This window comes from Clinocottus analis, unplaced genomic scaffold (genome assembly GCF_023055335.1).
Source record: "Clinocottus analis isolate CAN_PGR_092001 unplaced genomic scaffold, fCliAna1.0.p SCAF_1, whole genome shotgun sequence".
In the NCBI taxonomy this organism is placed as follows: domain Eukaryota; kingdom Metazoa; phylum Chordata; class Actinopteri; order Perciformes; family Cottidae; genus Clinocottus; species Clinocottus analis.
In genome coordinates this window covers 4,694,793-4,721,555 of record NW_027175820.1, presented here as the reverse complement: position 1 = coordinate 4,721,555, position 26,763 = coordinate 4,694,793, and the positions used below count along the sequence as shown (strand labels likewise).

At 44.9% G+C, this 26,763-nt stretch overlaps 2 protein-coding genes across 3 annotated transcripts; one reads left to right on the top strand and one right to left on the bottom strand.

Annotated features, from left to right (window-relative positions):
- The first annotated feature begins 225 nt into the window (after positions 1-225).
- On the top strand, positions 226-21,542 carry trpm5 (transient receptor potential cation channel, subfamily M, member 5). Its single transcript, XM_068577160.1, has 25 exons — positions 226-784; positions 1,707-1,863; positions 1,952-2,132; positions 2,464-2,636; positions 2,758-2,935; positions 4,528-4,592; positions 5,021-5,206; positions 5,562-5,661; positions 5,900-6,018; positions 6,753-7,100; positions 7,845-7,988; positions 11,501-11,624; positions 11,838-11,983; positions 13,188-13,300; positions 13,431-13,532; positions 14,187-14,445; positions 17,106-17,224; positions 17,323-17,455; positions 17,928-18,102; positions 18,255-18,423; positions 18,574-18,752; positions 18,921-19,053; positions 19,812-19,884; positions 19,995-20,085; positions 20,606-21,542. The coding sequence occupies exons 2-25, from the start codon at positions 1,783-1,785 to the stop codon at positions 20,731-20,733; spliced, it is 3,519 nt and encodes a 1,172-aa protein (XP_068433261.1). The 5' UTR covers positions 226-784; positions 1,707-1,782; the 3' UTR covers positions 20,734-21,542.
- A 57-nt stretch (positions 21,543-21,599) lies between these two features.
- Positions 21,600-26,753, bottom strand: traf6 (TNF receptor-associated factor 6). 2 transcript variants are annotated; one of them, XM_068577183.1, is made up of 8 exons: positions 26,619-26,753; positions 25,612-25,943; positions 25,282-25,432; positions 24,739-24,897; positions 24,565-24,636; positions 24,235-24,312; positions 23,774-24,121; positions 21,600-23,414 (listed from the first exon to the last, which is right to left on the bottom strand). In XM_068577183.1, exons 2-8 carry the CDS (start codon positions 25,941-25,943, stop codon positions 22,809-22,811), a joined length of 1,746 nt encoding a protein of 581 aa, XP_068433284.1. In that variant the 5' UTR covers positions 26,619-26,753; the 3' UTR covers positions 21,600-22,808. The 2 variants fall into 2 exon arrangements, with proteins under 2 accessions (XP_068433284.1, XP_068433294.1); XM_068577193.1 differs by having other exon boundaries at positions 26,724-26,753.
- Between the last annotated feature and the right edge of the window lie 10 nt (positions 26,754-26,763).

The window sequence follows — 26,763 nt, the reverse complement described above, 5'->3', positions numbered from 1 at the left end:
ATTGACTCTCGGTGTGTGTGTGTGTGTGGGTTTGTGTGTGTGTGCTAACCGCCGCGGCGAAATTCTATTAAGACACTGTTCTTACCCAGAGAAGCTGTTTGTCAAAGAAATGTGCGCTTGTGCTACATATTTTCTTTTTCCTTTTCTGTTCTAATCATCTTTCACAAACAGCCAACGCAAATAAGGCTAGCTGATTAAACTCTGTGTTCACAGGCAAACGGATTATCTTATCAATAATGAATGAACTCGGTGTCATTTATTTTTATGAATATAAGCGTTCAGAGATAAACTCTGGCAGTTTTTTGTTGTAAATCAATAACTACGTACGCTATGCAGTTATGCGCAGGCCGTAATGTCAAAGAGCAGATTGCAGATGGCTTAATGAAACCTAAATACGTTACTGTCATTTGACAAAGCGTTTGAGGGGTTTTGCGTTCACACAATCCAGTGAGAAACCATACAAGCAGTGTTGTGGCCCAGTTTTCCCTGTTTCATGTCTCTGACTGACAGCGCTTTGTGAATTTCTAGTTCAAGTATCACGCAGGAAGTGCTTTGCATATGAAGCGAGGATGAAAATTCTGCCAACTTTGCATTGACCACAAGTATTTCTAAAGAGCCTTTTTTCCCCCCCCCTCCCCTGTCTGTGAAAAGAGTGGTGAGCGAGTCCTAATGGATTTAGAGGCGAATGCTTTGTCTGTGACTGTGTTTGTTTACAGGGGACTCTGCGGCCGCAGACGCGATGTCTGCGATGTGGCGACGCGCTGGAGTGGTCCGAGGAGCACAGGTGCGTGGTTGTGTCCGAGTCAAAGCGAACAGACGCAGTACAGGCCGCTCCCTCGCGCTCACGGCGACCGGCAGAAGCTCTTATCTGAAAAGGGATTACAGTGCAGTGGAGTGTTTGAGATAAAGAAATCTCCATCAGATTGTTTGCAAGCGATCAGATCAGACTTGTGTTTATCAGGCCATGAATGAAACGGTACAGAAAGCAAACACATGTACCGGACTAGGACGCCTGAACCAACTCCTAGTACTATTTTCTGCTTCGTGACGGCCCAAAGTCATGTACTAAGCAAGGAATAATGTACTTCTTGATAACATGTATGTCATATTGATTACTTATGAACATTTTATTTAAGTCACTTACTGTATTTAGAAGTCACTATATGTTTGCTGGAGATTTAATTGTTTATTCTTGTGTTTTCTTATTTCATGCTTAATTTTTGAAATAAATCCATCTAATCTAATAATAAACAAATAAAAAACATCATCAGATCAAATCAGAATCAGCTTTATTGGCCATGTATGTGTATAAATATCCAGGACAACAAAGTAGAGGTGCAGGAGTAAACAATTCAGAGCAAATCTGTTGCCTCCACACGGCTCTCAACATGGCGGCGGAGCTCGCAGCTAACGGTGCTAACATGCACTAGAAAGGCTCTTGTGGCGCGACGAAGTCCTCCTCTGCTCAGGTCGACAACACTCTGCATATTGTCTGCACATTTAGCACGCAGCTCATGATAATAGGACAGGTTCAACCTTTGTATTGTCAAAAAGACAGACCGAAAAGTTCCCAATCTCATTCAAATGCTCGCCACACAACGAGGAGCACAGTGAGACGGGCGTTCCAGGTGAGATGACGCCGCAGCTGTCGGTTGCGTTGGTAGAAAGGGCCGGACAAGTATACAGTGAGTGTGTGTTCCTCCCAGTGTCCTGCTGGGCTGCCCCTGCTGCTCCACCGTGGACGAGACGCTGGAGAACGTCGCCAGAGGCCTCGCCAGCAGGATGAAGAAGGAGAAGAGCCACTGGGCCTCCGGGAGAGTGGGCGACATCGACTTTGTCGGCACTACGAAGACGAGGGGGAAGGTGAAACCCGCCGAAAACAGACGCTTCTGTGACGCCACCTGGAGCCTTCTCTTTTGATACGTATCGCCTCGTCTTCTCTCACTTGCAGTTCATGAGGGTGCGCAGCGACACCGACCCCGTGCTGATCTACCAGATGCTGACGGAGGAGTGGGGCCTCGCGCCCCCACACCTGGTGGTGTCGCTTGTGGGCGGAGACGAGCTGACTCAGATGAAGCCCTGGCTCAGGGACACTGTGAGAAAGGGATTGGTGAAGGCCGCGCAGAGCACAGGTGATGATCAGAGGGCCAATGATGCAGCCAGTGATGGAGAATGTGTTTCTCTGTGGCAAGAGAAAACCCTGCCTCCAAATCAGATGTGGGAAGTCGCTATTTATTCTGTTTTTTTTTCTTCTTTTTAATGAAATGACATTCAGGACGAACACAGAATGCTTTATGACCATTTTGGCTGTAACCTGATCTACATAATCAGCTCTTTATAACACTCTCAACGCTCTGGTTTGACTCGCTTCTCCTTCCCATAGATCCCGCTACAAAGTGCACGCAAAAAAAAAGAAAAAAGATCAAACGCACACGCGAGTACAACTGCCTCTGTGTTCTCCAGGGGCGTGGATTCTGACGAACGGCCTTCGCTTTGGCATCACCAAGCACTTGGGCCAGGCGGTGAGGGATCACTCGTTGGCCAGCACCTCTTCTAAAGTCCGCGTAGTGGCCATTGGCATCGCGCCCTGGAACATGATCCACAACCGAGAGGCGCTCACCAGCAACTACCCCAAGGTTTCTGCGCATGCAGACGATATATAGAGAGAGCTGTAATACAAACAGCTTTAAACACTTGTTGAGCTGCAAATACTTACACCTCTGTGCCCGTGCCGTCCTCTCGTCTTTCTTCATGAAGGCGGACGAGCCTGCAGTGTACACGCCGCAGGACCTGCCCCACGGGTCGGCCTATTCCCTGGACAGCCACCACTCCCACTTTGTGCTGGTGGAGGAGGATCCCAAAAGGCCGGGAGCCACCAGCGAGATGAGGGTGAAGCTGCTCAAACACATCTCTCTCCAGCGCACCGGCTACGGAGGTAAAGCCCCTTCTGGGTCATGAGAATCCTGGACGGCGACGGCATGAATTTAAAATGTCGACTGTTGAAGTTCCTGCATTTATTTGTATAAATAAACAATCCAAGCCGTACGGATTCACTTCAATATTAAAAGTAGGAGTACTGGTTTTATTTGAATTATAGATGCGTTAAGTATTGTTTCTCTGTCGAGCTCTTCGTCGAACAAGGGGGGCCGCTTCAGACACTGATAAATACAGCCTGCTCCATATTTTATGATCTTTTTTGAAATCGCATGCCTCAAAAGTGCGTAGCTCGGTAAAGGCACATCCGCTCCGTGTTGCACTACGTTTGCAATTGAAATTCTTTGCAGCTCAAAGGGAGTAAATATATGAGATGGAAAAACAAACTGTGTCCCAAAGAGCAGCGCGTGAGCAGACTCCCCAACAACAAGCCACGCCCCCTCACTTCAGGATTCTTTGTCTTTCAACCACAAATCAGCTCAGATAACTGCTGCTGCTTTGCAAGATTTGAGTTTTTTTGCTTGTCAGCGAACAAAAAGTTGTGTTTATGCTCATTTAAATACACTGTGTGTGAACACATGAGGTCAGAACATTTTTGTCGAGCCATTTATTTTGTTGAATAATGTTGTTTATGAATGTTAAATTAATCGTGCCATGTGTGCTGTTGTGCTGGCTTTCTTCTTCTCTGCCTTTGCTTCTGTATAATGTGTTGTGAGTCAGTGGAGTAGCCATAAGAGCATCAGGAATGTACATTTTACTTCGTTTATGGACTTTTTTTTGCATCTTCAACAGTCCCCGACATTTAAATCAACACAATTTATTTAAATTAAATAAATAGTAAATAATCAAAAGTAATATTAGTGTCAATAGTTTTGCTATTAGCGAGTATAAATGCTAACCTTTACATACATGCACATCTACACCGACAAATACATATGCATATGCATCGACATACATACATACCTGTACAGCATATCACATATAACTTCCCACATGCATATACTTTTACACATGCACTACACAAGGAGGATTAAAAGAGAAAGGAGGGGAGAACCGAATAACTCAATCAAGTACAATGAAATAACATGTGTAAATATATAAATGGACTTATTTTAAGACCGTCTGTAATGTTTTTCATAAACCCTACGTCGTGGCTGTGTGGGCTGAAGTGCGATTTAAATGGTATGGGGTTAAAACATTGTCCTAGCACACGGCGCACATGTGAATATATTGACCTCAAGGGGTCACAAGATAAATATGAGGAGCTGTGAGAAGCAAAAAACTAAAATGCTACAGTTTACAAATTCTGTTAAATATTCTGACCTTTCGCTCCTCAATGCTATTAGATTGTTCTCCTCTCGCTCTCGAACCGGTTCAAATGTAACTCGTAATTGGCGAGCATCCGTCTTTGGTTTAACTGCTCACAACAAGGAGACAAAAGGGAACCCGTGAAAGAGATATTAGTCACTAGATGCACTTTGGTCAGACAATTCTTGCTCTGCGGTTGAGAGAAGACGCCTAATGGCACCGATTGCCCAGCAGCGTGATGCACAAGATATTATTAATAAATGTCCTCTGCTTTGGTGCATTCAGGTGCAGGGAGTTTCGAGATCCCTGTTCTGTGTCTCCTGATCCACGGGGAGCCCAAGATCCTGAAGGTGAGTTTCATTTTGCTTAATGCTGCTAGTTAGCTAAAGAACTTTAACGGCGTGACCACCAAGAGACCTTTTTTTGAGAGCTGGATATATTTTTTGTCACGTCCACAATCAAAACAGTGGCTTAGGCTGGAGGATTAGACTCCGGATCAAATATTTTGGCGGTGCCGCCTCCTGCATGTGGCGGGCCAAAGCCAGACTGAGGAATCAATTCTGTTTTCACAAAACTAATCTCTCTGGCTGGAAAAAAGCCTGTCAACGCCCGCCGAATTTACATAAACAGAGCCACGACTTTGCGACGTGCAGCTGATCGATATGACTCTCTGTTTGTGTTCAGTTGAGAAATTATTCAGTGAGAAAAAAAAAGGAAAGAAAACGAGGATGTTTGCGAGTTTGCCCAGCGACTCAGAACGCTGTGTTCCTGTCTGCAGAGGATGCACAAAGGCATTGCCAATTCGACACCGTGGCTGATCCTGGCCGGCTCGGGAGGCGTGGCCGACATGCTCGTCGCGCTGATGAATAGGGGCTGCTGGGATGCGGACGGTGTTCACGAGCTGCTGCTGGACACCTTTCCCAGTGCCCACCACGGCACCGACGTCAGTAACTGGGTCAAGCTGGTGAGAGCGATGTGCAGTGTGCGCGGCGGGGAGGCAGGCAGCAAATACACGCCTCACGTTCACGTTGCCAGAAGAAAAAAAAACAAAAAATGGGGCACACATGGGGAAGATTGTGAGAGAAGCTGGTGTTGGATGTTGTATCCTTATCTTCAAAATGTGTTTGCGATGACCTAATTTTGGATGTTCAGATGAGGGGTCAGAGGGGGGGAGATAATACTAATACGGGTTTTTTTCTTTTTAAAGCAAACATACGCAGTAAGAGGATTGTAAATTTGCATTAAGAATAATAATAATTATTATAATGCATTGATAAATAAGGGTATTTGTAACAAATGACTGTGGACCTGCCAATCAGATCCAGAAGATACTTGATCATGGGCATCTCCTCACCGTCCACGACCCGGAACAGGAGAGCTCCGAGCTGGACACGGTCATCCTCAAAGCCCTAGTCAAGGGTAAAGTACCTTCTGAGAGATGTGTTGTCCAGAAACCTGCAATTTATTTTCATGCTGTTCAGAGAGAGAGAGAGAGAGAGAGAGAGAGAGAGAGAGAGAGAGAGAGAGAGAGAGAGAGAGAGAGAGAGAGAGAGACAGAGATGAAGAGAAGGAGCTATGACATTTTGAGTACTTATTATGTTGTGAACTTGTTGACATCTTGTATGTTTGTGTGTGTGTGTGTGTGTGTGTGTGTCAGCTTGTAAGAGCCAAAGCCAGGAAGCCCAAGACTTCCTGGATGAGCTGAAGCTGGCTGTGGCCTGGAACCGGGTGGACATCGCCAAGAGTGACATCTTCAATGGAGACGTGGAGTGGAAGGTGAGGCGACCAGTCGTTCTTGAGAAGGGCTTCGTCGTTGAACTTCGCCTCATAGTCAGTGGTTCAAACTACACAGTTTGAATCATAAATCATGTCGAAGTTTAGCAGAAACAGAATGAGCCACACCAGCAGTGAGGTTTTGCCAGAAGGCGCCCACCTGTCACTCAAAGTTAAACCAACCTCTTGTCATGAACAGAGTTATTAGCATTAAAGGCCAAAAACATTTTAACCATTTTGAAGTTAGACATTTTCACACGATGGCTCATGGGGACTGACTCGTTTTTGGAGCCGGTCTCAGGGGATTATTTGAGGAACTGCAGGTTTTTTTGGCCTCATTTTGCAGCAGCGCAGGTTACCGCTTGATTATGACACATGCATTAACATCCAAAACTGACGACCACCCAGTAGTTTTTTAGGCCCACGTCTGAACCAAAATGTGGGCCGATCAACCAACTCATTTCCATCCCTTGAGCTTTGCAGCTAGCGTTGCTCAGAATCAATTTTGCATGAGTATGTATCATGTTTTTTTTTCAATCTCATTTACTTACATTTATATTCAATCAATATGAAAGGGACGTATCGACCACTGACTCATTAGATATGATGAGTCAAGCCAGTGTCCATTACAGTAAAGGAGAAAATAGCCTCACAATTTCAAAAGACTGTTTTTGACAGGAAGAAGAGAGGGCGGCCGCTTCATGAGTCATTGTAACAAAGACACCCGATCTTTACAGGCATGCGACCTTGAAGAGGTCATGATGGACGCGCTCATCAACGACAAGCCCGACTTTGTGCGCCTCTTCGTGGACAACGGCGTGAACCTGGGCGAGTTCCTGACCTACGGCCGCCTGCAGGAGCTCTACTGGTCCGTGTCGGAGAAGAGCCTCTTTCACAACCTGCTCCTCAAGAAGTACGAGGAGAAGCAGCTTCTGCTCGGAGCCGGAAGGACGCCCGGGCCACCGGGGCACCACCCGCCCGAGCAGGGCGACCGAAAACCCCGCTTCACCCTCTACGAGGTCGCCAAAGTGCTGAAAGACTTCCTCCACGACTCCTGCAAAGGCTTTTATCAAAAGATCCCCACAGTGAGTGAAACGCTCTGTCTCGAAAGTTCCAGCACATCATAAAAACTGCGCTGCACTTCCAACCCTCCCAGACGGTTTCATTTCAAACCGCTCAATGCCTGAAAGACTTAAGACCGTACACAGACTTCATGGTGAACTCACAGTGAATCTTTAACATTGTCCTCGTTCATTACTCGTAGGGTTAACACATGTAATCCAACCCATGAGGCTGTTGTAATATGTAGTTAATTCCAAGGGAAGATGTAAGATGATGTCAGAACTCTGTCGTTTTCCTGTTTTTCTACCCTGTTAGTCAATGTGCGGCGGTTCAGATTTCTCTCGTGACAGGGGTCATCGATTTCACCATAATTGCAGAAAGTAAGCGATGGATCGCCGCACATGAACACCCCGGGAAATCTCATCAAAATAAACCCTCTGGAATTGCGGTTAATTACCTATCTCTGTATGTTGTTAGCACTGTATCATGCTGTTAAAAAAGAAATTAGAGTTCAGATCATGACTCATCAAATTGCTTCCTGTCAGAGGGTCTGTCGGCTCAGTGTGTTTCATGTATTTTCTTTTTTTTAAATACCTACACAGGCCACGGGCAGGCTACCAGGTACAAAAAAATTCAATTCCCCCCACTGGCAGAGGAAGTCATTTGTGCAATAGGTTGTTTGACTCGTGTAATAACCGCACGCTCCTGTGAACCGCGTGCAGCTGCTCGGTTTGCTATACATATTTAATCAAGTGTGTGCGCTCCAGGAGAAGCCACCGAAGGGCCGACTGTTCCACACCCAGAAGAACCTGGCGGAGTTCGAGGAGCGCTGCGAACATCCTTGGAGGGACCTCTTCCTCTGGGCCGTGCTTCAGAACCGACAGCAGATGGCCAACTACTTTTGGGCTATGGTCAGTCTCGTTCGGTTTCTTTATCCGGTTCAGCGCTGGCTCGTAGAATCTTAATCGATTTGACCTTCCTTTTGTGTTCGCTTTCTGTTAGCATCTCTTATGTTTGACGGTTTTGACCCATGTCTTAAATCAGCTGTAAAATACACGAAAAACAATTATCTATCATCCAAGTTGTTTCTCATCTCGTGGTTACCCTGTGAGGCTTCCTTATCCATAAACATATTGTTGTATGTTTTGATATTTTTAGTGTGGGCCTCTGGGCCTTTTCTTTGTCAGGATACCCCTTCATTTCAATTAAAGAAATAGTCAAATTAACCTAAAGAGAATCATAAAATATATAAAAGTTTGAACATTGTTAGCTATAGTAACATCTATGGTGTTCCGGGTCAATTTCGACCCATTTTTATTTACTTCAAGAAAAAGTAAAAAAAATAGAACTTGAATACTACACAAAATGAAAAGCAGAACAAGTCATAACACAACATATAGATTTCCAAGGTCAAACAAAGAACAACCAATCAAGCAAATCTTATTTTGATAACACAAAGGTCATCATGTCAACCAGAGCAATTTATTTCTATTTTGTTGAAATAGAGGTTCCTGACAAAGTCAAAAAAGCCTTGGTGCAATAAACACATTTATGTGGTTCTTTTATGCATTTAAAACCTAAAACGGGTGCCGACCCGTACACAAGAGGAAGGTTAAAAAAGCCCAAATGTGCCTGGCAATGTCAAACACTACTCGAGCTGCGATCCAGGCGAGGGAAACAATGCTGTGCTCGTGTTGTATTCCACACTCCGGAGGAACGAGAGGGATGTGGGCCAGCGCCGCACAGGTGCAGGTCAGTCCTGCCATATGAAAATGTCAACCTCAGATAAAAGAGCCCTGCAAAACGGGGGTATTTATGAAGAACTCAGGTGAACTAGAAAGCTATCTTATCTCCAAGAACATTATTCAAACGAAGGTCATGCTGCTTCACGAGGCGGCGAATCCAACGGCCCGTGAGGCAGAGCGCCCGTATCTAAAGTCCCGACGAAGGCAATGCGAAATGCACCCCGATGTGGGATTGATGCGCTGTGAACGCTTTAAAAGACAGCAATCAATGGTAATTGCCCTTTGTTTTCAACGTCTTTTCGAGGCACCTTTCATTTCCTTATTGCCCTACCCCGAACTGAGGGAACCAATTATTGTAATCTCCCAAGCGGTCACCCTCGTGTGCTCTTTTCCTGCGTCTTATTTCAAACATTATCTGAAATTATGGTAATTGCATTGAGCGTGCGTACAACCCCCATTGCAAATCCCCCCCCCCCCCCCCCCCTTCACTCAGGCGGGGATATCTGCATTCATAATTTCATTGTTTGAAGTATCTCTCATGGTGAAAGCCACATCAAAATTATCCTTCAAAATACCCCCATTTATAAATGAACCCAAGAGGAACATTCACTGCGTGGTGTATGGGACTCCTGATCATCTGAATAAAGAGGGTTGAGTGGAGCTTTTAGTATATTGCTCTTCTTTTTATATACGTGCCATGCTAGTCATACAAAGGTTCCCTCCTATAGTGCCATTAAAGGGGACATATCATGCTCATTTTCAGATTCATACTAGAACACGTCTAAATAATCTACTATAATACCGTGCCAATTATTTTACTAGAAATAAATAAAGGTTTTCTTTTCTGAGGAAGAACATATTGATTATCACCCTCTTCCTTTTATCCTCATGCACATTTGTGACCAACCTGGTGTTACAACACTGCTTTTAAGAGTCTGAGAAGATAGATGTAACATATATATATAGCATATCTGGCCATTTAATATGAAGCTGGACCTGGCAGACCGTTAGCTTAGATTAGCTTCATTTTAGCACTGGAAACATGGCTGCCTGTGTCCAAAAGTAACATAATTTGCCTCCTGGCTAAGTATCCCTAACGGTCTCCTGGCTCCAGCTTCATATTTGAGAGCGGTGTCCATCTTCGTATTGAACTCGCGGCAAGAAAAAATAGAAGATGATCAATCTTTGCTTTTAAGCACATCATGTTTTTACTGTCAGCAGAAAAGTATGTTGAACTTTCACGAGAGGTGCTGAAGCGCATTGCAGAGTGACCTTAAAACAAACACGGCGGCCCTGGCTTTGTTAGCAAAGTACTGAGAAGCTCTGAGAGAAACAGTCACAGAGGGAGAGCAACCTCATTACTCCACTGTATCTTTATTTTTTACAAATATGTATAGTTGTTTTCATTGCTTTCATTGATCTGAATGTCGTGTGGAGAACTTTTAACCCTGCGAGGCAGGGCATTGGTGCTGCACTGATGTGGTCTCTTGTTGTTCCAATGCTTATTTCTTTGTTTTTTCCACATGACGAACACACCGGTTTCGGAAGAATGACTTCCCAACTCGGGGAATGGGACCATCCGAGGAGTCTGCACTCTAGTTGTTTCTTATAAATTGCTTCTAAATTCTTCCGGTGTGTTTGTGCCCGGTACAGACCTGCGGGCTTTTTAATCCTTGCTGCAGGGAACCGCTCTGCCTTTTCAAAACAGTTTTTTTTTTTTTTGCTGCCAAACGTCAACTTCTGCTGCAGCTGACAGTCTGATATCGAGTGCTGTGGGTTTTATTTTGGCAGCCAGTCGTTCCGTGCAAAAAATCACCCGAGTAAAATGACAGACAAAACAAGTCGTGATGTTTCAAGATGAGTTTTACTCCAGCAGAACGGACAGCAGGTCAAACAAGCTGTGCGACTTCTCTTGTAATGGTGGCATAACGGCACATCTTTACTTCCTAAACACACACACACACATACACACAAACAGTGCATGCAAACAGTTCCACTGCTGGCGATGAATGTATGGCGATCTTCTAATTTAAAGATTTTTTTAAAGTTTTTTCAACGTTCACAAAAAGTTATTCGGCACTTACACCGATGTTGCTAATAAAAGTGTTTACTTCCTTTTTTTTTCCTACATCACACATGCGTTAAAAGATTGAATGGCGACAATAAGTAAGAGGGTAGAACACACAGAAATGGTGGTTTGCCTTGAGAAATAGGGAGCAGAAAAGAAAAGTATGCATGAATCATAGTAATTGTGAGAAAACACTGGCAAAGTCCTCGAGGGTAGTTTTTCATTCATTGGTCTGCTTGTCCAAGGTGAGACGAGTCCACAACCAAAATTCAAAGCGTGGGGTTTGAACCTGCGATCACACTCAAACTGACTGATTACATCTAAGAACGTTCTCCACTGCCGTAAAAGGTCTGTTCATCAGCGGTAAACACAGTGAGGAAAAAAAAAGTCTGTAATTTCAAATCGGATCACTTGAGCAACACAGGAGCACACACAATCCCTGTGAGTGGTGAATTATACACAGTTTGTGTGCGCACGTATCTCAGCCTCATGCACACAGGGCACGCAGCTCTCCAAAATTCTCAACTAGATTTCTCAGATCCCTCACTCTCTCTCTCTCTCTCGCTCAGACGCCATTTCTTTTGGATCCAGCTTTCTTTTAATCCTTCAGGGCCCCGAGGCGGTTGCAGCAGCGCTGGCAGGTTGTAAGATTCTGAAAGAGATGGCACGACTGGAATCCGAGGCCGAGTCGGCACGCAGTATGAAGGAGGCAAAGTATGAGCAGTTCGCCCTTGGTGAGTACACAATTTCCATGACTGTGTGATCAGAAAAAAAGCGAGAAAAAAAAAAAATCCAATAAAAATGGACAAGACCTTTCGTGTTGACCTCAAACAACACAAAAAGTGGGCCTGGGAATGAAATGTGAATCTGCAAATTATTTCAAATGCGGTCCGGTTCCATTACGGTTGACCCTGTGTACTTTTACCGACCTGTTCTAATTGTGGCAGATGTCTTTGGAGAGTGCTACTCCAACAGTGAGGACAGGGCTTATGCTTTGTTGGTGAGACGAACACACTGCTGGAGCAAATCTACGGTCCTCAACTTGGCCACCGAGGCCGACGCCAAGGCCTTCTTTGCCCACGATGGAGTTCAGGTAACGAGGCCACGCGTTTGGCTGCAGGTGAACTGAGTCTTTCCGATATTGTGAAACACATAAAGGGGACACGCCGCGCTCGTTTTCAGGTCCATACCTGTATTTTGGGGGGTTTCTATTTAATTAATCCCCTTTACATGCTTTAATTGGGGCGGCTGTAGCTCATTGGAGGTTGGTGGCCGTCTTGAAACCACAAGGTTGCCGGTTCCATCCCCGCTGTCCCCTTAGTTTGGATGTCAAAGCGTCAATGATCCAAAACACTGAACCTCCAGTTGCTCCACAACGCTGTCCATTACTCCTTAATTACTAACGATGCAGAGAATACATGTCCCCACTGTGGGACTAATAAGGGATCCATTATATTATTATTATAATACTAAAAAACACACTCTCATACCATCTGTCTGATTGTACCTGTTGTTCACGCTCTGACAGGCTCAGTTTAGCGCCTGCCTCTTTAAGAAAAAGAAAGAAATAGGGTGCTACCTACAGTTTGTGTGTTGGTGGCACCCTTGATCCCCAAATGCATCTATGCATGTAGGTGTCACGACATGTCCCCTTTGACTTTCACCTAAGTATTGTGCATTTGATTATGTAGTTAATTGTGCTGCCTTGTGCATTTAATACCGTGTTGCCCGGCACTTTCCAGGGCATGGCGTGCCATTAGATGCTTATTTCAAAGTCATATCACTCTGCTTGGTCTCACTGGACTCAAAGATAGACGCCCTTGACATTACAAAGTCACCATTGAGAGTTAATCTGTATTCAATGTCAGCGGGGAAAAGGACAGTTAGTGTGCAGAAAACAGCCTTTCTTTAAATAGGAAGCTTCCTATTGTTTCAAGAGAACGTGTATTTCGCTGCTCGGTTACATAAAGGTGGACAAACCCCCCGTGACCGAGCATCCAACTGTCCTTTGGTGTGAGCGACTCATCCGTCTGCAGCGGGACGGCAGCGGAGAGGAGAGCGGTTCACACATCGTATGAGACGGTTTGTAGAGGAGGGGGAATTAGCATTCTTCATCTGATAACCAGCTGGGATGGCTCCCTGTTTGACGTTTAGTCACAAGACTGAAAGGCAGAAATCCTCACAGAGGCAGCTGATGCCCTCTGGTGGTGAATTTCATTCAGATGTTAGGTTTAGATTTATTTTTTTTTCCACCCCTCGCTGTGTAACCCTGTCTGACGACAACTTTTTCACGGCAGGCCCTCCTCACCAAGATCTGGTGGGGGGCGATGACGACGGACACGGCCATCTCCAAACTTGTGGCGTCTTTCTTCTGTCCACCGCTCATCTGGACCAACCTCATCAAGTTCAGGTGGTCGATTTAGAGGGATTCTCTCTCTCTCTCTCTCTCTCTCTCTCTCTCTCTCTCTCTCTCTCTCTCTCTCTCTCTCACTCTCTTTGTCTCTCTCTCTCAATCTCGTATGTTTTTTTTCCCCCCGTAGTGACGAGGAACTCGATAACCGCAACAGCCGCGAGCAGTTTGTGGAGCTGGACAGTCTGGACACTGAAAAGGCGTTACTGTTGACTGACGACGACGACCCCTTGTGAGTTGGCTTTTAAATAATAATCACTATGCCGATTAATAATCAGAACTATTCTTAGATGTTAACCCTCTTTTCTCATCAGTAAAGCACATTTTTATTACAGTACATTTCATTAAGCTGAGGCTTTTATCCAAAGCGACTTACAGAGTCGTGCCATTTAAGTGCTACTAAAGTGATGCTGCGGTGCTACTTTCCTTATTCCAGGTGTAGTCGAAAAAGATGCCTCTTTAAGAAAAAGAAAGACATAGGGTGGTAGCTCCAGTTTGTGTGTTGGTGGGCACCCTTGATACCCAAATGTATGTATGCATAAAGGTGTCACCCAAGAGCATCATTTGATTATGCAGTTAATTTTGCTGCTTTGTGCATTTTATACCGTGTTCATTTCAACTTCATTGTTCCATTTCATTATCCCAACTAATCCTATTTAGGGTCGCGGGGTCAACTTCTTTGTCCCCAAGCGAAAGCCAACTTAAACCCACACAGACTTGAGCAAAGACATGATCAAACATGTAAAACATGAAATAAATGTGTAAAACTCAGCATCGATACTCCCCTCTATGGTCCAGCATTTTAAATCGCTGCATTTGCAAGTTGTGTTTCCAGTGTGAAAAGAGATCCTGAAGAATCTTCTCCCTCCCCTTTGTTCTTCTCCAGAGACTCGTCGACCGGCGGTCCGGCAGCCCAGAGCTGCGCCTCGGTCTGGTGGCGGTACCTCCTCCGCCGCTGGCGCCGCTTCTGGAGCGCCGCCGTCACCGTGTTCCTCGGCAACGTCATCATGTACTTCGCCTTCCTCTTCCTCTTCAGCTACGTGCTCCTGCTGGACTTCCGGCCGCCGCCGCCGCTCGGCCCCGGGCCTCAGGAGATCATGCTCTACTTCTGGGTCTTCACGCTGGTGCTGGAGGAACTCCGACAGGTGACGAGCGACCCCCCGCCAGGGGGCAACCGATCTCGCTCGGGCGCCTTTTTTACAATACCGTTTTCTAACACATTTGGAGTTTTCAGAGCGTTATTTTGTGATGGTTTTTTTCTGTTGTTGAGGACATCTATCCCTGCAGCTTCGCAGTACAGCGTGTGTTTGCAGTACCGCGTTGGGGCCTAAAAACTCAGATGAATCGCTACAATAAGCTCATCCTCTCTGGGGCTTTTAAGGATTCACAAGCCTTTCACCTTTCCGCTCCGAATCCCTCCCCCATGCCTCCCCCATCCCTCCCTTGGGCCAAAAGGCCCCAGATGGAACAGGCCTTGTTCTCTCTGCTGGCTTTTCCTTTCTTTTCTTTTTTTTCATCCTAACATGCCTCTCAGAAAGTCCCTGAGCAGAACAGAACCACGGCCCAGGTTTCCAAATAAAGAACCGCAGGAAGACAATGCACAGGGGCCTCTGTTTTTCGCCGTGCTTGTCATAAAACAAGGTGACAGACTAAGTGTTCTATCTTTTTAGATGTGATAGACGGGCCGGTGAGCGGCTGCTCGCTCCCACAAAGCAGCAAAAAAACCCCGATATGTAGTTGCATCACTTGAGCAATATAGTCACTCGTGATCACACGCTGGTCGAGGACGTCGGCGAGTTATTGCAGACAATCTGTGTAACCTCCGTCTGGGGGAGATTTAGGATACGCAGAATTTATGAGCGTCTCATGCCAAGCCAACAGCAATTCATCCGATGATATTTGATTAGTTTTGCCCTCGGTGTCCAACTCTACCCCAATGCGGCGAGAACATTTCCAGCTGTGTTTGCAAATAATTTCTGCCCTGAAAAGGTCAGACATCATCAGAAAATAAAGAGCGAATAAAGACCAGACACCCCCGGGGCGTTTATTAAAATATTTTGGAGGGGAATACTCCTGTTGACACCGAACAAGGATGAAGAGAAAAGATCTGTAGCAAAGGAGATTTACAAAAGTTTGCACCCTCTTGTGGTGTTTTGTTGCATTGGAATTCAAATGATTCTGATTTCATGAATTGTATTTATGCTAAATAGTCAAAATTGGTAACGTGAAGAAGAAAAAAAAACTGGTACGTGCATATTAATTCACCCTCTTTGGTATGAATCCCTGAATTCTATCAATTATCTTCAACAGTCAAATAATTTGTTAAATAAAGTCCACCTGATCTAAGTGTCTCATGGTCCCAGTATATATATATATATATATATATATATATATATATATATATATATATATATATATATATATATATATATATATAGGCCAAAGTTCTGGTAAAACTCAGGGTCGTGTGATAAATAAAGATAATAACTTCCCACAGAGCCCTACTAAGTTCATTATTACTAAATCAAAAGACTTTTGCACCACAACAAACCCGTCAATACGAGACCAAAACTCTCGAAGGAGAAGATTAATCAGAGATGCGACAAAAGAAACCAAAGATAACCCTGAAGGAGCTGGAGGACATTTGAGAATCGGTCCATGAGAGGAAAGCCATTGAATATGGAAATAATAAAACATGTCTTCTTGAGAATAATGGATTAAATGCTCTGCTGGGTGTAATGTTTTGCTTATTTCTGTTTTTATAACCCACACCTGATCTAGGCTTTGGAGTTATTTCACGAATTGTGTGCCCTCTTAAGCTAATTGGTTGCATCAGATCTTATTTCGGGACTTCACAGCAAAACCATTTCAGCTTTTAATGTGTTTAGAACCTTTCTTTCTTTTTCATTTCATATTGTGGAGCTCCATGATGGAAAATTCTCTTCCAAGTCCATGTTGTAATGCAATAAAAGAGGACAAACCCCAGAGGGGGGTGAACACCAGATGGGGTTAAACACTTGCTCGAGGCCCTGCAGCCGCCGCGATGCTGCTGATGAGAGCCGACTGCGTCCGCTTCCTACTTGATGACCTGACCATCATGCGGGGCGTTGTTGTCGTACAGTCAGGTCTCACCCAGCGGTCGGCCACTTCACGAACACAGCAGACTTCTCCACCCCACTGCGCCATTGAGGGCCGAGCAGCCGCTCACGCCGCACTCACGGGTTTCCCATTCAAACCACAGGAGGCGACTCAAACTCTCTTTCTCTCTCTCTCAAGTGCCAGAGACCTCCTTTTTTTTTTTTTTTTACAGAGATCCAGCTCACCTGCTAACTCCCTTCTGACAGACGAGTCTGAATGGGATTGCAGCGTCTGACCTGGCAGAGAACAATATTGCTGGTTATTACAAAGTCACCATTGAGAGTATTAATCGGTATCAAAGCCTCGTTGACCTATAAAACCACCACAACAATCGGGGTTCTGAATATATTTACATATGAAGTGGAGAATTCACAAGAGCACCCAATCTAAATTTGGACAGATCTTTTAGGTTATGATATTTATATTTTAGTTCTGTAGCACAATATATATAAAAAAAGTGATAATATCCCTTTCCACTAAATGTCCTTTGCTATCAAAGCACAGAATGTTGGATGTAGAAATGAAATATCGGCTCAGTCTTGCAACGGGAATACATTTCACGTCCCGCTTTTGGTTGCTGTAACGTTCTTCCAGTTTTCTAATGAAATACCCTTTTTACATATCAGTACAAATAATTCCGGTAATGCCTGAACTCTCCCTGACACAGAGCTTCTTCACGGACGAAGAGATGAGCATCTTGAAGAAGTTCAAACTCTACGTGGAGGACAACTGGAACAAGTGCGACATGGTCGCCATCTCGCTCTTCGTTGTCGGCGTTTTCTGCAGGTGAAGACTGGCATCGAAAGTGCAACGAATGACGCCCGATGAGCGACATCGCGGGCTAAAGGGTAAAGCGCCCGGCCGTTTTTTGTTTCATTTTGCAGGATGGTCGGCGAGACGTACGAGGCAGGAAGGACGATTCTGGCGATCGACTTCATGGTGTTCACGCTGCGTCTGATCCACATCTTTGCCATCCATAAGCAGCTGGGCCCAAAGATCATCATCGTGGAAAGAATGGTGAGCAAAACAAAGCGGGGCCGTCGAGAACGCTGGAATCAGGAACGTTTGTAAAGGGCTCGATTTCAGCTTCCTTTTTGGATTTTAGGGGTTTCTACTGGAACATATTTACATGCTTCAATGTTAAAATGTCTCTTTAAGTTCCGCTTACCCGGAAACCGAGGCCTTTAGGTTGATGCTCGTGAGTAAAGATCGTTATCCAACAGTCCCAAAGGTTCACTGAGATGCATGCCCCCCCAAAAAAAACACGTTTTGGTCGTAAAGATTTGGATATCAAGAGTTTTATTTTTTTTTAGAGATGCACACATATCTCAACATCAACCTTTACTTGAAGAAGACGGAGGCCATGCGGTCAAAGAGTCGGTCGCCGGTTTACGTTACTCGGACTATACACAGCTGCACGTAAATGGGATTATTCATTTTCCCATTGAGCATATTAAAAAAAACATCTTTTTTTTCTTCTCCTTTCCAGATGAAGGACGTCTTCTTCTTCCTTTTCTTCCTGAGCGTGTGGATGATCGCGTACGGCGTGGCCACCCAGGCTCTCCTCCACCCCAACGACCCGAGGATCGACTGGGTGTTCCGCAGGGCCTTGTACCGCCCTTACCTGCACATCTTCGGCCAGATCCCCCTGGAGGAAATAGATGGTACATGACGCAACATGTTCATTTCTGCACACTCTTGTGTGTGTGTTCATCTGTGAAAAGTGTGCAGCATGATAATAATCTGTTCAATCAGGCACGCTCACCGTTGGCCAGATGTCTTCTAATCTAATCTTCTTCATTTAACCGGAGCGCAGCTGCTCGCATGCCCGAAATGAACTGCACCGACGACTCGGAGGAGATCATCGCGGGGCTGCTTCCGCCGTGTCCCAACATCTACGCCAACTGGCTGGTCATCCTGCTGCTGGTCATCTTCCTCCTCGTCACCAACGTCCTGCTGCTGAACCTGCTCATTGCCATGTTCAGGTCAGAGGCCAGGGGGGAAAAAATCACCCCGTGTTTCTCCGCCCGACGACAGGCGTTGACGTGGGCCAGCGGCTTCTTTTTTAAGTTCAAAAATCAAAAACACAAGCTGAGTTTTGTTTTCTTTCTCCTGCTTTTTGTTGCCATTTGCAGCTACACATTCCAGGTCGTGCAGGGCAACGCGGACATCTTCTGGAAGTTCCAGAGATACAACCTGATCGTGGAGTACCACAGCCGCCCGGCCCTGGCCCCGCCCTTCATCATCATCAGCCACCTCTCTCAGCTCCTCCTCAGCCTGGTCAAGCAGCCCGCGTCCAAGCAGGAGGTTCTTGGTATGACGGTCATAGCTTCATTTCAAAGAGATCTTGAAATACTTCTCTGGAAAACAAACCGTGTGCTTATCTCGGTCCTTCTTGAAATCGCCTGTTCATTTGCCGTTGGACTGTGTGTGTGTGTGTGTGTGTGTGTGTGTTGTGTGTGCGTGTGTGTGTTGTGTCCAGAGAGGGAGCTGCCGGCGGGACTGGACCAGAGGCTGATAACCTGGGAGACGGTGCAGAAAGAGAACTACCTGGCCAAACTGGAGCGTCAGCACTGGGAGAGCAGTGAGGAGAGACTCAAGAGTACCTCCTCCAAGTAATCTTTTGCTGTTTTGCTATTTTTTTTTAAGAATCTCTCGACCTGTCATATGGTACAAGAGAAATCCTCCTTTTTAGCAGACGAGCTCTGATAACCCCACCAGAAACACTCTACCACGGACTGTGTGAGACGTGGAGGAAGCCGTCACCATCCAACCGCTTGTTCAATAACATTTTTAGGCAATCAAAAATTGAAAAACTAACTTTCATAAAAAAGACAAAACCATGGACAACTCCCAAAACAGACTATGCTGTGGTAGTGTCCTGTCAAGTGTCCTGTCAATCACCTTGTAGCCCCGCCCTAAAACATACTGTTACTTTATGGTCTGTTTAATATAATAGGCATAATTTACTAAATGAACATCATGCTGTATTGAAGAAGACTTGAAACTAGACATTGAGACATAAACTCATGTTTACAATGTTTACTGAGGAAATAAATCAAGAGAGAAAGTAGAGTCATTTATATAGACTTCTATACAACCAAAGGAGTCATCCCCTTGTGGTCAGAAGAGAGAATGAAGCTTTAACACATGAAGCACAGACTTCTATATAAGCTGAAAGGTCGCCCCCTGGTGGTCAGGAGAGAGAATGCATCTTAAAAGCACTTTGGCATTGGCTTTACTTCTGAATTGGATGAGATAACATTTATTATTTCGGATGGCCTCATCAACATGATGAATTGCTACAGGTAAAAAAAAAAGCAGCATTTTGAAAAAAATTCTAACATTTTTTTCTTCTATTTGTGACCAAAAGGGTTCAGAGCCTGCTGAGGATCGTCGGTGGGTTCAAGGACCAGGAGAAACGCATGACATCCATAGAGGCTCAGGTAAATCAGCACCATGTGACCCGTAATCTACACGCCTCCGTCTTATAAGTAATCTATGTAATCTGTACAGACAGTCGGCATCAACTCTGTCATGTTCTGCCGCCGTGCAGGTCCGATACTGCGGAGAGGTGCTGTCCTGGATGGCAGAGTGCTTTGCTCAGAGCACACTCAAGTGCGGGAAAGAAGCCCCAAAAGCTCCAAGTGAGTCGTAATTGATAATCAACGTGGCAATAAACAAAAATACTCTTCTATTCCTTATTTTTCCTTTTTCTTTTTTACTTTGGTAGTAGGCATTAATTAGGCATTTACAGATTTTTTTTTCAGACAATTGACATTGCATTTTAGTTATACACATATAGAACAAGGGGTGAAAAACATAGAATACACAAAAAAAAAGAAACAGAATGAAACAAAGAACAAAAAGAAAAACATTGTATAACTAGGAAGTGTTCAATTCTTTATTGTTTAATCATTGATTTGTGAAAACAAAATAAGTCTATGGGGTGTTACGTATGTAACCCATTTTTACCAATATGCTAAAAATTGTTCCAGTTTGTAGTTGACAGATACAGATATCTTCTCCATGTTGTACATGTCCATTGTAATGTCCATCCATGTGTCCAGACTCGTCATACTTCAAACAGTGATGTACTGCTACTATATCTCGCAGTATTGCATGCATTTTGGCCAAATTAAATATTTTTATGACGTGACGTTTCAGTGCCTCTAAGCAGCACCAAGGGCGCGCCTCAAGGTCAACCCGAGGAAGTCAAACCAGAAGAGGATGAAACCCGACCGAGCAACTCGGGATATGGAGCAAACAAAAGATTTCCATACATTGATGAATAAAAGTGATGACGTGAACCAGTAGCTCACAGCCAGCGATTTGATACTGTATGTCAGATTATTTAGAATATGTTTGATGTTTACTGATTGGGAGGGGTGGGAGAATTCATTTGATTGGAGTTTAATTTAATACAATTTACTGTTTTCTTAGATGTGTCCCTGAGTGTTGCGGGGACGTGTGTTATATATCTTAATAAAAAAATTCACGAAATCTTTCACAGTCTTTTTAAAAGTCAAGCTGTGGAGTTGAAAAAGACTCAATAAATAAAAATATGAATGAAACTTTTCGCTTTCCGCTATACAGCATCACGTTGTCAGACCAGACTTCTTTGAATGGATCTCTTATAAGAAATAAGTTCCTTTAGGGCAGCAAAAAGTATGAAATGTTGGTTTCTTGGATTAAATGTGGGGAGAAAATGCAAAAAATAACATCTTCATTTATGGTTCAAGTCAGTAGAACACATTAAATGTGCGACATTACAGCGAACATTACTTGAAGTAAGCTGAGCTTTAATTTAAGGCCATTTTCATCAGTGCTGAATAATATAACATCACATGTAATTGTTAACAGTAATCATTTCTTTTTTTTTTTTTACACATTTCACTTTGAATGGCAACATAATAATGTGATGTTACAGATGGAGGAACAAAACTGACACAAAAAACAGGATTATTAATGCGTGAAGGCTGAACATGACACCGTGGAGACAACATGATGGTAGATTTACGTCTGCTGTGGAAATATTGTGTGAAAGGCACCATAAAATGTGTCAAAGGCGACACAAGCAACTTAGTGAGCAATATGCATCAACATGTAAGGGTGATGAAACCCATGGAATAAAAAGGTGTCATTGCTATTCCTTAAAAAGACAGTGCATAAAAGTTCCCTGTGGATTATTTTTTTTTTTTTTTTGGATAACGCCATCCAGGTGCAACAGAATGATACATTTGCGATGGAGACGTTTGAATATTTTGTATCGTTTCCAAATACCCACATCTACGCCCACTAGTCTTGTTCTTCATCGTCTGCTCGACACAACACAACACATCCAGTGTAATACCATGAAACCCAGAGGGACGCCACGTGGCGCTCTCCTCCCGTTTGATGAAACGTGACATAACACTTCTCGGCATCTCCTCATAGAAATATTCAATTTCACAGAAAGGAAAGAAAGAACAAAAAAAAAAAAAAAAAGCCTGTCAGGCTTCCATGTCTTTGGACATGAAAATATGACAGAGCTCTTCCAAATGTTAGATTTTAGTTGGACTAAGATCTGAAAATGCGCCTTTAAGTCATTTGTGTGTGTTTGTGGCATCTCTTCATAGTTTTACAGCCCCTTCTTTTACAAGTGTGGACCGTCACACGGAAGAGATTCACCTGTTTTTCTTTATTTTTAATGATACTTCCAATTTATTTGTGTCTGCAGGCCTGTGCGCCCCCATGTGCACACCCAGGGATTCTTGTGTCTGATGGTAGAGAATGAGGTAAAAAGAAGAAAAAAACAATAAAGTAAAACATTGCTCCATAGCACCACTAGTGGGCAAAGAAACTCCACAGGGTAATTTTAACATTTAAAAAAAAAAAAGGTGCCAGATTAGAAATCCAGTGCATTTCTGTGATTGACAGGTCGCTCGCACGCCACTCTCAACGTGCTCACGGCCGAGTCAACTGCAAGTCCGCTGCTATATTAATGCGCTCAATTTCAAATTTAGCACCTTTTTAAAATCATTAAGTGTCTTTCGGCAATATCCAGTCGCCAGGCAACGTCTTTAAACTGCTGTCGTGGAGCTGATGAAACATACCTACTGTTGCTACCATGCGGGTGACTAAGCACGTTTCAGATATATTAAAAATGATTGTTCCGTTTATGTTCATAAAAGCAAATTCCCCAAAAATTAAAAAAAAACACACATTTGAAACATTACTGGACAAATAAATACTAGGATACTTGCAGTGTCCACATTTTAAATGTGTGTGAATATATATTTCTCTCCTCCTGGTGTCCATTCATTCGAACATTCGGCATGATGATGATGATAATGATGATGATGATGATGCAATAGATGCGAGTTTGACTTTAGTCCCTCGATACTGAGGCCTCGGGCCCTCTGGGCTGCACCGCTGGTCCGTCGCGGTGCAGCGCGGCGTCGAAGCGCGGCGTCACCTCACAGCGGATGAGCAGAGTGTCGTCTTTCACGAAGGCCCTCTGGCTCAGCTGATGCAGGTGCAGGAAAGTGACGTAGCCGAATCCCTTGGGGTTGCGCTGGATGAGGGGCTTCTGGAAGGCCTGCAGGTCGGGTTTGGTCTCCATCGCCTCCACGTGGTGCTGGGCCTCGGGGCCCTGGTCCAGGATGGCGAGGCGGATGGTGCCCTGGAAGGGCCAGCTCAGCTGCCCGTCAAACGCTCCCTGCATGGTGTGGACGAAGAGGGAGATGAAGTTGGAGCAGCGCGGGGCGTTGGGGGTCTGCAAGTGCAAGCGCAGGCACAGCTTGTAGCCCGGGCGGCCCGTGTAGAAGCCGGGGCTGTGCTCCACCACCGCCAGGCCCGCTTCCTGGTTCCGCAGGTGGGCGGAGAAACCCCGCAGGCGCCAAACAAAGATGCCCTGCCACTGCTGGGACTCCAGGTCCTTCACGGTCTCCTCCAGCGTGGACACCCGCCGCCTGAGCTCCGCCAGCTGGCCGGCCTGTGGAGGACACGGGGCCATTGACAGTTACGTGATGACAACGGCCTGCAGGAGGTGTGGCGGCTTCAGAGCGCCGTCTGTGTCCACACAGGACGCCTTCGGGTAAAGGTGACCTTTTTGCTTTTGGCAGCGCTCAGAGTCCGACACACCATCACATTATAGAGGCTATTAAATTCAAGATAATCATAATCTTGTTAAGCTGCGAATGTATTTCATAGATTTGGAAACTTGCTGCTCAAGAAAGACAGATTTTTAATACAGTTTTAAGTACAACAAAACCAATGTTTGTTATTTTTGTAATTAAATTACTCTCCTTTTTCCCACTTTCCCATCGAATGACTCTGCCGGACATCCTTTACCTGCGTTTCCTTCAAGATGATGAGCTCACGCAGCTGGTGATCCTGCTTTACTAACCGCCCGTCCATCTCTCTGAGCCTTTGAATCTCCTCAGTCGGCTGACTTGACGCACAGCTGTTGCCGCCTCCGCCTCCGCCGCCGCTACTACTACTCGCGCATCCTCTGGGCCCGCTACAGGCCGCTACAGACGCCGCGGCCCCCGGATCCTCGAAGGAAACGGACGGCACCAGTGTCCTGAGGGAGTTGGGCGTGGTGCCGTTGAGGGTGAAGCCACGCAGGAAATCGGCCATGAAGCGCATGTGCATCTGTGTGAACTCCTGCATGTGCTGAGCCAGGTCGTGGCGCTGCATCTGCAAAAAGAGGCAAACCACATATAATTATTATTATTATTATTATTATTATTATTATTAACAAGGACCGTTTTCTCCATGGCGCGTCGGCGATCCGCATCGCTGTCACCTACGCTTTTCTTACAACCGAAGGTGCTGAAGTTACAGGCGATGGGCGCCTTCGGGCACTCGGTGTCACAATGAGATTTGATCTGAAACGAAAACATCAGCGTAGATTCAGTATCACTTTTATTTATTCAAATCAGGATTTTTTTTTTAAAAGTTGATTATTGTCGTGATAATTGTGGGCATGTGTATTGTAGGAACTCTCGAGAAAAAAGCTAACTTCCCGTGTCATTCAGAAAACGTGCCTGTGAGTGAAATACTTCCTCGTTCTTGTTAACAGAAGTCACTTCAACTGATTATTCATTCACACCTCCATGGGCGACACTGTCGTAACTCACCTGGTCTCTGATGAGATCCATCTCGCAGTACTGGCACTTCACGCTGGCGAAGGGACACTGCTGCTCGTGGAGCTAGAGGAGCAACCAACAACACATTAGTGAGGAGACTAATCCCTCACAGATACCAAAAAGTCGGCAAGAGGAGCCGTCGGTAGAGAAGCGGGTCCACGTTACCTCTCTGTCCTCGTAGTAGAAGTGCGCCACGCAATACGGACAGGACATGGGTCTCCTTTGGCACTCAAGAGTTTTGTGCTCATCGAGGTGGCTCTTTCTCACCGACTGCTGGCACTGGGAGCAAGGCACGGTGGCAAACTGACAACGTGCCAAATGAGTCTGTTGGGGGAGATATGGGGAGTAAGACATCGAAACAATGCAGTCTATTTCATTCTGTGGAAAGACAGCAAAGGTCCGATTTCATCGTTTCTTCACTGGGACACAGTTTTTTTAATGTCAAAAACAAATACACTGTGTGTGAGGTGCAACGGAAGACACGCGTCTTTTTGAAGTGATGGATCAACTGTCACTGACCACAATGACCAATACGGTACAACAAAAATAAACACACCTGAGTTGCCTTATCTGATTTTAAACATATTTAGGTCATTGTGGTAACTTAAATTAATTCAAATTCAATGTTTACTTAAATTCTCTGTTTCCATGTTGTTGTTTGAGCTGCGCTCAAAGTCACAATTAGCGCCCCGTAGTTACAACGCTCACCTCTAATTGCCGGAGCTCCATTTTCTCATCACAGCCGGAGTTCGGACAGCGAACGGTCAGCGACAGAATCTCCCGTTTAGCAAAGTTGTCCGGAAACAACTGGTCTTCCAGCAGTCTTACGTTGTCCACGGGACACCTCTGTCCCGTGTCACTGTTTCGCATGAGAGCAAGGAAAAAGCAATGAGTGACACAGCACATGTTGAAGGTGTAGCGTTATATCCAAGCGTACACACACACACACACACACACACACACACACACACACACACACACACACACACACACACACACACACACACACACACACACACGCACACAACGGTGGCGTACCGAATAGACTTTTCGATGCAGTTCTTGCAGAAGCGGTGACCACATGGTGTTTGAATGGCGTTCCTCAAAGCCATGAGGCAGATGGGGCACTCGTATTTGCTCTCCAGCGGCGGGTCAAACTCCACATCGTAGCCCTGGAGGGGGGCAGCGGCCTGAAGGCTGGTGGCGGAGATGCTGCTGCTGCTGAAGGCGCCAGGGCTCTCCGACGGGCTAAGGAGGGATTCCCGTTCCTTTTCCTGCATCGCCAACGCGCAGCCGGACAACTCTCCGCCGACGGCTCCCTCATAGCTGTCCTCCTGCAGACTCCCCTTGTTGCTTTCAAAGGAAGCCATCTGTGGAGATTTATACATATAGGTAAGCAATGAAATATGAAAAACGCACAATGTATACAAAAATACCATGGAATAATACAAATGCACTATATATATATATATATATATATATATATATATATATATATATATATTTATTTATATACATACATACATACATACATACATACATACATACATACATACATACATACATACATACACACACACACAAATACAATTAATAATATTAAATGAATTATCAAAGCAAACAAAACAATAATGCAGAGATGTAGCCAAACAAACAACAGAGTTGTGATTGATTTGAAGTGATCACCTCATATAATCGATAATATCATATAATATATTTGATGTATCTGTCTTTGTGACAAGCACCCAAGCTCTGGGTGCTGCAATCTCCTGATCAAATTAGGCACAGTGAACGTAACACCCATGATGGGAAGTAGAGCGTAAAGTAATACTTTATTTTGTATGTTTTAAATAGTATAGCATTACGCAAGAAGGTCCTATCTAAAACTATTACCGAGATACCGGTGCAAACTATTTCACGGCAGACACAATACATAGTTTTTAGCAACGTTGTCAACTCGATGTAATAAACGTAAAGCATGCCCCTGGATGCGGAACTGCAACTTTAAACCCAATTTAGGACCGATTAGGAGAAAAGGTACTGACCGAAACAGCAGAGACGGCAAACACACATCCTCCTCAGCAAAACCGGCGTTCAAGAGCTGACTACAGCTGCAAATAGGAGATATTATCCGTACGTAAAGACCTCACCTTTAGCCTTGAAAACGTCTGGAACTTTTTTTTTTTCGTT